Here is a 10,256-nt window from a genome sequence, read left to right as displayed (position 1 = left end):
CTTAATGGGGCATTCTGTATTTTCTGCATCCCAGATGTTGGTTGGAAAGAAGTCATTCCTGAAATTTTCTTTTTTCCTTTTTCTGTTGCCATTTTTTTCATTGTTAACTCAAATTTCCACAGCCTTGGCAGCCTATGGATGCCAATGAGTTCACTTAAAAATAACAAATGTCCCTGGTCTGCCCGTCGCCTAATTCAGGACCTTATCCCTGTGAGCTACTGAAGTCTGGGGTCCCCAGAAACTGCTATATTATTCTGGTTCAGTGCTCATTGGCCTCCGGCCACAAGGGCAGCTCGTGCCTGGACTGAGCCCTGGGGCCAAGGTTGCACCTTGGCACCCTCTGCTGGTGAGCCCCAGATGGCAAATGGGGGGGATGCCCAAGGGCACTGGGTTCCACAACCAGTCCACAAGGACAAAGCTCCTCCAGGGACTGGAGAACGACCCTCTTCCCTGATTTCTGTCCAGGCCAACAGCAGGTGGCTTCTCCAACTGTCCAGCCTCTGCACTCCCCACCCCCATGGGGGTGCTTCACCCACCCCCAGCCTCACAAGCTCTTTCTGGCTTTATATGTGCCATGTGAATAGGTGACATTTGGTCCCATGCCTCCTCTTGGTTCCCTCTGCATCAAACACTCAGCCTGGCTCTGTGCTGACTAATTGCTCCTCCAGATGCCAGGCAGGCCAGCCATGGAAAAGCCCACCATTCCCAGGGGTCACTGTTAGTCCCCCTCCAGCCCCGTTGCCCACAGCATCCTGGAGGAAATCCCTCCCCTGACTGCCAGATGAGTCTGTCCATTTAAACTTCCTGCCCTCTCCCCAGCAGTACTTTAGCCAGTCTTCAGTGGCTCCTTTCAAAGGAGGACAGTTTATTCATTTTCCATCTCCCCACCAGGCAGGCTGGGTCTGTCTTGGTGGCTGCCAGGTCCTAGCATTGGGCACAGAGCAGAGTCAACACTAGCAGAATGAAGGTTGAGAATCTGTGGCAGGTGCGAGGGTCCTCCCTGGGTCAAGGGCAAAGAATGATTTTTTTAAAATAAAGACACTTTATTTACAGGTAATACAAAATAAACCACAGGACAAACTACTGTACCGGGGGAGGAAGAGCCCCCACAATAACCACCCTCCCCATTCCGGAGTAACGTATATATAAAAAATAAAAAAGGCCCTAGGACAGGGGAAGGGCTGGGCTGGAAGCACCTGTGCTGATTGGGGATTGGGGCCTACAGTCCTCAGCCACACCGCTCAAGGGCAGAGTGTACCCTGGCTCACCCCCACCTGAGCCCTGGGCCTGGCAAGGAGGGGTCACAGCTGCAAGAGCAGTGGTGGCCATTGAAGATGCTCCCTGGCCAACGACCCTGACTTCTGATTCTGAAGGGTTGGGGCAAGTACGCGGGTAAATGACTTTTGGGGGCAGGGATGGGGTAGGCATTATTGCAGTGCTCCAGCCAACTTCCTCGTGCCCTGGACTCAGGTCTGCACTGGGTTCCGGGGAGCAGCCGTGTCAGGGCAAGAGTGTGGTGTCTTCAAAGTGACGACGTTGTTGAGTCCACCACCTCACGGCCGTTGCAGACGGTGGGGACAAACTGGGAGCCAGACCCTACAGAAAGAAAAACTGAGGTTGGGGCTGATACTGCAGTCCTCCAGGCAGGGCAGGCAGCAAGGAAAGCAGGGCCCCCCTCCTGCCTTCTCCTGTCCAGGGTCATCTGAGGCCATCCACCCCCAGACAAGGAGTCTCAGCAACCTGGGGAGTGGCCCCCAGGCCTGAGGAGCTGGGGTGGGGAGAGGGGCTACAGGTGTGGAGGGGTGCTTAGGATGCTGACCTTGGCCGAGGCTGGAGCTGGCCCGGGCAGCAGCACTGCCAAAGCGGCTGGTGGGCGCCCGGTGGCTAACCACGTTCTTCTGAGGCTGGAAGAGGATGATGTGCAGCTTGGGCGCAAAGAGGCAGCCGAGTACCACAGAGCCACTGAGGCTGACTGACACGCACATGGTGGTGGTCTGTACCTGTGGTGGGTGAGTGGGTGAGCAGGCACAGACCAAGGATGAGTCTGTCCCAAAGGCCTGGTCTTGGCCCCAGGACCCCCTACCCAGGCTGTGGGGGAGCGGTAAGCATCCAACATTGGCTGTGGTCCACTTGCCAAACCCCAAAGGATTGCTAGGAAGGTTGCTCACAGTCCCAGGGTCAGCCTCAGTGGTCCATTTTCCCAGGAGACCAGAGTTCCAGCTGTGAGGGTGGATGTGCAGGAGTGCATGTAGTCTTGGGGGGGATACTTTGGGGGAAGGGGTACAAGTATGGCATGCACCCATAGGTGTGTGTGTGTATGTAGGTGTAGGTGTGTATACATCTGTGTAGATATATGTATTGGGACGGTGAGTGTGCACAGGTGTGTGTGTGTGTGTGTGTGTATGTGGGTTTGAGTGTGGGATGCATGGGGATGGATGTGGGTGTAGGCAGGGAAATGTGTGTGTGTGTGCCAGGTGTGCCAGTACTGTGTGTGCATGTAGAGATATGTGTATGTGTATGTCTGCATGTGTGCAGGTGTATGTTTGTATACCAGTGCGTGTGTATATGCATGTTTGTGCACATGTGTGCGTGCATGTTTGTAGCCCCTGGGTAAATCCTTAGCCACCTATGATTGGCACGCAAATGCAAACCATATGCAAATACAGGCTAAGTTGGAGCAGATTGCCTCCCCAGCCCTGGCCTCCACTACCCAACAGGTGGCCCAGTAGGTGCACACAGAACAGCCAAGCCCAGCGGTTCCTGGCCCCCAGCACTGCGCCACCACACACTGTCCTGGAGAAAAGGATTTTGCCTCAATTTTCCTGCTCCTTTAATTGTTAAGATTGTCATTTCAGACCCTAGTCTGCACTCCCATGCTGAGTGACACTTGGCAAAGGATTGATCCTTCCTGAGTCTTTGTTTCTTGTCTGTAAAGTGGGAGAGCCATGGAGCTCCAAAGTCATGAGGATTAACCAAGATGATCCTCTTATCATTCAGAGCTCAGCTTACTAGTCGCCTCCTCAGACAGGCCTTCCCTGACCACCCCATCTTAAGTAGCCATTGCCCCTTGCCCCTGGGGAGAACCATTGAGACAACCATTGCCAGCTGGAACCATATTTGCTTGGAAGCCACCACCAGGATACAGTTTCTACCTGCTTGAACCTTTCTCAACTGTACACCCTGGATCTCCTCCCCCTACCCTCTTTGCTTCACCTTTCCTGCCTTTCCCAGCTTCATCTCCCAATCCCTTCTGCAGCCAACCCCTCAGTGGATATATTTCTGCATCCCATCTACTCCCAGGCTAGGGGAGGAAATCTAAGTCCTGAAATTGCTTGTCAGCTCTAACTCAAGTTCCGTACCTCCCTGGCCATTTCCCCAGGCCCCACTCAGCCCTCCTGCCTTCCCCTGGAGTCCACACAAGCTGGGGGCCCCTTAGTGAACATTTAACCTCTTGTAGCCTCAGAGTTATTAGTAGATTAAATGAGATGCCAAGAAACAGAGGGTCCGGTATCCCACCCCCTCCCAGCTCAGTGGCAGGTGGCTCACCCGGTAATCACTAGAGGTGACATAGAAGATGGGCAGGAATGCCAGCCAGATGATGCAGGTGGTGTACATGGTGAAGCCAATGAACTTGGCCTCATTGAAGTTCTCAGGGCACTTACGAGTCTTGAAGGCATAGAGTGTGCAGAGCGCAATGAGGAGCACATTGTAGGCCAGTGAGCCCAGCATGCTTGCATCACGATGGTTGCAGCGCAATGTCACCACCTCCCGCCGTTCAGGGGCTGTCTCCTTGCCCGTGCCCGGTGCCTCCACCACCAGCCAGGTGGCCACAATGAGCAGTTGGCCAGAGATAAGTGCCAGACAGATGGCCACCTGCGAGGCAGGGCTGATGAAGCGTGGCCGCTGGGCACCCTCTCGGGCCCCGCCAAAGATGCGTGCAATGCGGTTGGTCTTGGTGAGCAGGGCTGAGTAGCAGACAGAGAAGGCAGTTCCCAAACCGAGGCGCCGTAAGGTGCACACTGCTGTGGATGGCTTGGCAATGAAGATGAAGGTCATGCAGTAGCAGAGGAAGACACCACCCAGCAGGATGTAGCAGAGCTCCCGACCTGAGGCCTTGACCACTGGCGTGGCATTATGCCGCACAAAGACTCCCAGCACAAAGAGAGTGGCCAGTGCGCCCAGACAGGCGATGGTGACAGGTCCCACAGCCCAGGCATCACCCCAGCGTATGTACTCCTGCGGCAGCTCAAAGCAGCCAGTCAGGCTGGCATTGGGCCAATAGCCCAGGCCACAGTCAGCACAGGTGAACTCGTCCAGCCGGTACTCATAGGGCTGGCACGGGATGCAGAGCCAGCAACAGACCTCGCCTGGCTGCACGCTCTTCACCTCGTTCTGGAGGCATGGCTCACTGCAGCGAGAGGCAGGCAGGGGGCCTGCTGAGGGTGAGGCCCATGGGATGAGACTGGTGTCCAGAGTCAGGCCTTCTGCCCAGTAGCCCACCTTCTGGTAGTGATAGCGCCCGCTGCCTGCCCGCAGATAGGTGAAGATGTTATAGCGGCCGATACCATCACCAAAGCGGTCAAAGCGGACTTCATTGTGGGTGTCAGCTGGGCGGAAGGGTGCTGGAACGAAAGAGGGAAGGAAGAAAGGGTTGGATTGGTAGGTTACCCTAACCCTAACATGGAACCCAAATACCAGAGCTAAGGCCACCACTAGCCCTTCCAATCCTTACCCCAACTCTAAAGCCCATCTTGGCCCCAGCCTTTTTTCTAAATGAGAGGTAATAACAAATTCTTACCCCTAAACTCCATCATCTAACCCCAACCCTTGTCAACCCTAATCCCCAAATGCAACCTCAGCCTTAAAGCCTAGGCATCACCACAAACATAATGCCCACAGCCGTCCTCAACCATGACTCCCCAAACCCAACCTTAGACCTCGTCTCCAACACGTTTCAATCCAAGCCCCAAACCCCAACTTTATCACAACACACAACACAGCCCTCTCTTCGAATTTAACACAGAGATCCCAGAGCTAAAACCACCCTCAGTTCCAATTCTGGTGCCACTAATTCTATCAACAATAATCCTAGACCCAGCCTCCGCCAGTCCTAACACAGATCCCAGTGCAAACTGAATCCCAACCTCAGCAGTCACCTACAACACTACCATTCAGCAGAATGTGCTCAGCAGGTGGAAAATCGCTTTCACTCTCCAGCCCAACTCCATCCCCTATGAACCTCACATCTTCCAGGCAGGCTCAGGAGCCAGAACTACAGCCAAACCTGGTTCCCATAAGAAATCAGGGATCAAGTAAGCAATGACATGCATAAGGCCCCATGAGTGAATGATGCAGCCCAGATTCAAACCTAGGCATCCTCAAACCCCTACTCTTTCAACACAGCCTCCAAGTTCTTAGAATCCAACTCCAGTCCTACCATAAATTCCTCCCAAGCCCAGCAGGCTGAATTTAGCCTTGCTCTAACATTAACTCAATCCGACCTCAGACGCCAAACCTGACCCCCACCCTGATTCTATCTCAAGTCTGAATGTCAATCTTATTGGAACTACTCTTCATCTTAAACTTGGGCCAGTGCTTCCAAGCTTTGTCAGCCCGGCATCCTCTCCCACTGTTCCCACAGTGATTCTTAGCGAAGCATAGTGAGGATTCTAAAGCACTCCTTTTTATTTTTGGTAACTGGCCAACACAGGGATCTGAACCCTCGGCCTTGGTGTTATCAGCACCGCTCTCTAACCAAATGAGCTGACTGGCCAGTTTTTCTTAGAACTGGCACTTTTATTAAAATAACTTTTGATTTGAGGAGACTTTGGTTACCGTGGGTGGAAAATCAAGACTAGGAATAGAAATTTTCCCTGGATATAGAGTGTCACCCTGATGCTCATCCTCAGCTCACCCTGATTCTGACTCTCACTGCTCCCTGAGTATGGGCTGAGATCCCCTGATCTCCACCCTGGCAAGACAAGGAGACAGGAGACAGAGGGCAGGGCACAAGCAGGAGCCAGAGACTCTCAAAGTGACAGGACCAGGCCAGAGGTCCACTTTCAGGAAGGGCCTCAGACAGGTGGACACTCACGCCTGTCTGCAGTTGGAGTCCTCTCTGCCTAGTCGTCCTTGTTCTACCTATGACATCAGCCTGGGTGAGTCCTTTACTTGCACTATGCTGTGTTTTCTTAGCCAAGTAATGAAACCTAAAGCCCTTCTCCTCCTCATCCTCCAAGAACCATCAGGCCAATGGACACTGGCCAGCTCTATTACCATCAAACTTGACGTTGAGCACAAAGTCCTTGTAGAGGTGGCGCCCGTTGACAGGCCTCATTGCGTCACAGAGGTGGGTGGTGTTGGGGCAGAGGGCACGGTGCATGTTGTGCAGTGCATGGGCCATGGCATACACTGCATTGACTACAAACATGATCTTGGACTCCTGCTCAAAGGGCACGGCCCGCAGAGAGTGGGCTGCGCAGTCTCGCCGCCGGAAGCTGCAGCGGAACCTCTGCTCCCAGAACTCACGGAACCAGGGGTTCCGGCTGTTGTTCCAGGGATCCAGGCTCCGGAAGTAAGAGGCAAAGTCACTGATGGGGTAAGAGGCCAGCTCGATGGTGATGGCGCCCTCAGCAGCCCCCTCGCTGCCTGCCACCACACTCTCCAGGGCCCCCCAGCCATCACTGGCCACCCAGATGAAGCTGGCATTGAGGCGCTGGGTGGCAGCCAGCAGCTCACGGGCATCCTCAGAACGGGTAAACAGGACGGCCACGCGGGCACTGGGCTTCTGCAGCAAGGCTCGCACCACGCCCTCGAAGGCTGCACGGCTCATGGCCCGGCCCACCTTCTCCGAGGTGGCCACGCAGATGTTGCGGGCACGGGCCTCTAGCTCAAAGGCCTCAATACCTGTCTCACCATAGTCGCCCTCTGATGCCACAGTGGACACATAGGTCCAGTTGAAGAAGCGAAGAATCTCGGCCATAGCCTTGGCTTGGAAGAAGTCAGGGGGCACCGTGCGGGCAAAGTAGTCATAGCGGGACTTATCACTCAGCTTGGCACTGGTGGAGGCATAGCTGATTTGTGGGATCTGAAATAGCCTCAGGAGGTTGGCCACCTGGGGGAGGGGTAGAGAATGCAAAGATCAGAGACCAGGTCAAACACTAGAGACAGATGCATCCCCTACATCTAGCAGACCTTGAGATCAGGTGTTCACAAGGTCAACCCTTGAAGTTTCCCTCTCTCAAAAGGTCTGTATTCTGACTTGATGAGTCTTCCCCCTGGCGGTAGGAAGTTTTCTATACCTGCCCATGGGCTGGGAGAGAGAAGACCCATGGCTGAGGCACCAGGGTCCTGAGCCACACCTGGATCCCTCTGCTATTCCTCTGCAGACACATGGCAGGGGAACCAAGGGAAGGCCTGGGATGGAGAAAGGTTGGCACTTGGCTACACCAGGGACCGAGGGAGGCACGAGATGGCATCTGGGATGCTCAGGACTCCTAAGCTTTCTACCTGTTTGGGGGCAGATAGCCCTTCCCTAGAGTCAATTCTGATAGGATGATGGAGAAAGAAGATAAAGGCTCTCCCTGGAAGAAAGACACATATCTGACAGTCCCATGGCCCTGGCAGCCCAAGCCTTGGTTTCCATTGCATACCTGAGCCTGAAAAAAACAAGGTTCCCTGCTGTACACTGACCGCCTGACACCCCATCTCCCACCCTCAGGTCCCTGGGCCTGCCCACAGGAGTGGGATCCAGCCAAGGACCTAGTAGATGGTGAGTAGGTGAAAGCAGGACATGGCCCATGTTCCACAGGAAAGGGCTAAGCCCTGTATTGCAACTGGGATGCAGTCTCTGACCCTGACAGTCTAGGACTCAGTGCCCACTCCCATATTTTCTACCTCTGTGCCCCTTGAGGTAACAAATCTCCTTGGGCTTCAGTTTCTCATCCCTGCCTTGCAAGGCTGCTGAGCAGATAAAAATGTTAATGCATGGGAGGCCACAGTGTCTGGCATAAGGAAAATGATAAGATTATGGGCAAGGGAGAAGGAGCAGGAATGAGGAGGATCCTTAACAGGCAGGTACAGCCTAGGATGAAGAGCTTGGCTTTGTGTTGACCAAGACAAGGAAAAAGCAGACTGATGCTGAGGTGTGGAACCTACTATAGGGTGCAGGCAGCTTGGGATGGGAAGGAGGTAATTGGGCTCCTGCAGATAAATGCATGGGGCCTTGAAGAGAATTATTGGGAGGAGGGGTGCTGCGAAAGCACCCCAGAGGCCTCTAAAGACATCAGCAGGTAGGAGGCTGCCCACCTCTCCCTGCCACCAGCCAGAGCTACAAATGTAGATGCTGGCACAGCCACCCCGTCCAAGCTGCTGCCTAGCTACCTCCAGCAGTCAAGACTAGCAGGACAGATAATCCACTCCTTATAGTAGGGGAGTACCCAGGCCTTCCTCCACCCCAGGCCGCAAGCTGACTCCATGGTTCAGATTCTTGCTTCTTCTTCATTTCTCTTGAACAAGTGTTCCAGGTCAGGAGTCCTAGCCCTATGCCTAATGGCAATGTCCTCAGCTGGCCTCCTAAAGGAAGCAAAGGCCTCCCTTATGTCCCCCAGTTCTGGCCTCATCTTCTAGCAGCCTATGCTGGGCACCCAGCAGGCGAGGATCTGGACAAGAGGTGGGGCCCAGTCAGGGAGGGAGTGGATCCCACCTGTGCTAAAGCAGCCAGGTGTGTCCAGGGTATAGCCCAGGCGGCAGCAAAGGGATGTCAGCTAGGCCAGCACCCTCTGCTGAAGCCAAGCTACAGGGCTCCCTCTGCTGACCCCTTGTGGGAGAGCAGGAGGCAGGGGGTGGGGGAAGCTGCTTCCCTCACCTTCTCACCCCCTGAAGACCCTAGGGTACCCAGCCCCCTACCCCCACACACATTCTGCTTCTTCTCCTGCTGGGTCCCCCACCGTGTTTCTCTTCTCTGGCTGCTCCTGGCTTCTATCTATCCACCCCTCTCTAATCCAGGGAGAGATGCTCTGACAGATCAGGAGGCCCTTGGCTGAGAGCCCTGATTTCACATCTCCATTTTGCCACTGCTTTGACTTGTGGCTTGCCTCTCTCCAAGCCTGTTTCCTCATCTATAAAATGAGTTAATAATGATAACAGCTAATATTGACTATGCCCTTGTGACTTGCCAGGCCCTCTGATACATGCTTTGCATGTATCACCTCATTAAATTTCTACTATAAACCTAAAAGTAGAAAGTGTTGTGAGTCCCAATTTATAAGGAGGAAACAGAGACACAGAAAAGAGAAATAACCTGCCCAGGTCATGCAGTTAATAAGTGGGGAAGCCATGACTCAAACCCAGAGGACTGACTTCAGAGGCCTGGATATTAGGCCTCTCAGGGTTGTTTAACATCAGGAGTGTGCGTGTGTGTGTGTGTGTGTGTGTGTGTGTGTGTGTGTGGTGGGAGTGGCTCAGTCTCTAAAAATTGACCCCCATTATGTGACAGGGGCATTTTAATCTTTCGTAAAAAGCTGCTGAAAAGAAGCTTCTAGTCCCCCTTCCAATGTGTGGCAGCCTGGGAGCCCCTGTTCAGTGGGAATTCTGATCACCTCCTCTGGCCTCCCTCCCCAGCCACTCTTTGGGCAGCCTCAACGTACCTGGATGGAGACATCACTGTAGGAGCCGCCAATGACACCCGTGATAGCAGTGGGGGCATCACCATGGGTAGCATAAGAACCATCAGGGCAGATATGACGTGAGCCATCAGCACTGCGGCTGAGCGAGGCACGTACAAAGTCCAGTGCCTGCTCCAGGGCGTGTGTGTCCTTGGAGCAGCTGTCGAGGATGTGTGCACCCAGGCGCACACCAGGCAGCAGGTGAGGGTCGTGGTTGATGCGATCCAGCGCGAAAAGCATGGCTTCCAGACGCTGGATACCACGGTGCTCATTGACAGGGCCACAGTCCTCCATCGGGCCGCCCTTCTGGTGCACTGGGAACAGCCCACCCAGTACCAGGTCCCCCTCCAGGGTCAGCACTTTCTTGGCTGGGCCCTCAGCCACAGTGCCCCACAACAGCAGCAGTGCCAGGAGCCCAAGCAATGATTCCATGGCCCCAAAGGGGATGGATAGGTCCAGCAGACCTGAGTCTCCAGGGGATGAGGGTAGAAGCAGCAAAGGCAAAGAGAGGAGGAAACAGGGATCAGGAAAGGACGGACAAGAAGAGAGATGAGAAGGGACCCAGCTCCTGCAGAGAGATAGAGAGATGGA

General features: G+C 54.3%; 1 protein-coding gene across 1 annotated transcript; it reads right to left on the bottom strand.

Moving 5' to 3' along the window:
• Positions 1–1,022: 1,022 nt before the first annotated feature.
• On the bottom strand, positions 1,023–10,256 carry GRM2 (glutamate receptor, metabotropic 2). The gene is made up of 5 exons (XM_008568128.1): positions 9,648–10,256; positions 6,277–7,114; positions 3,547–4,622; positions 1,820–2,000; positions 1,023–1,596 (listed from the first exon to the last, which is right to left on the bottom strand). Exons 1-5 carry the CDS (start codon positions 10,095–10,097, stop codon positions 1,523–1,525), a joined length of 2,619 nt encoding a protein of 872 aa, XP_008566350.1. The 5' UTR covers positions 10,098–10,256; the 3' UTR covers positions 1,023–1,522.

The sequence above is a fragment of the Galeopterus variegatus genome, unplaced genomic scaffold, assembly GCF_000696425.1.
Source record: "Galeopterus variegatus unplaced genomic scaffold, G_variegatus-3.0.2 Scaffold376, whole genome shotgun sequence".
NCBI lineage: Eukaryota > Metazoa > Chordata > Mammalia > Dermoptera > Cynocephalidae > Galeopterus > Galeopterus variegatus.
Note: the sequence above shows the minus strand (reverse complement) of the source record. Positions and strands in the feature narration are given on the sequence as shown.

What these genes read in the sequence shown, in the direction of transcription:
- GRM2 (XM_008568128.1), bottom strand. Translation starts at nt 10,097, where the DNA reads ATGGAATCATTGCTTGGGCTCCTGGCACTGCTGCTGTTGTGGGGCACT. An exon ending in ACAGTGATGTCTCCATCCAG is followed by an intron (nt 7,115 to 9,647) that starts GTACGTTGAGGC and finishes CCCCTCCCCCAG; the next exon opens with GTGGCCAACCTCCTGAGGCT. An exon ending in GCTCAACGTCAAGTTTGATG is followed by an intron (nt 4,623 to 6,276) that starts GTAATAGAGCTG and finishes CTTTCGTTCCAG; the next exon opens with CACCCTTCCGCCCAGCTGAC.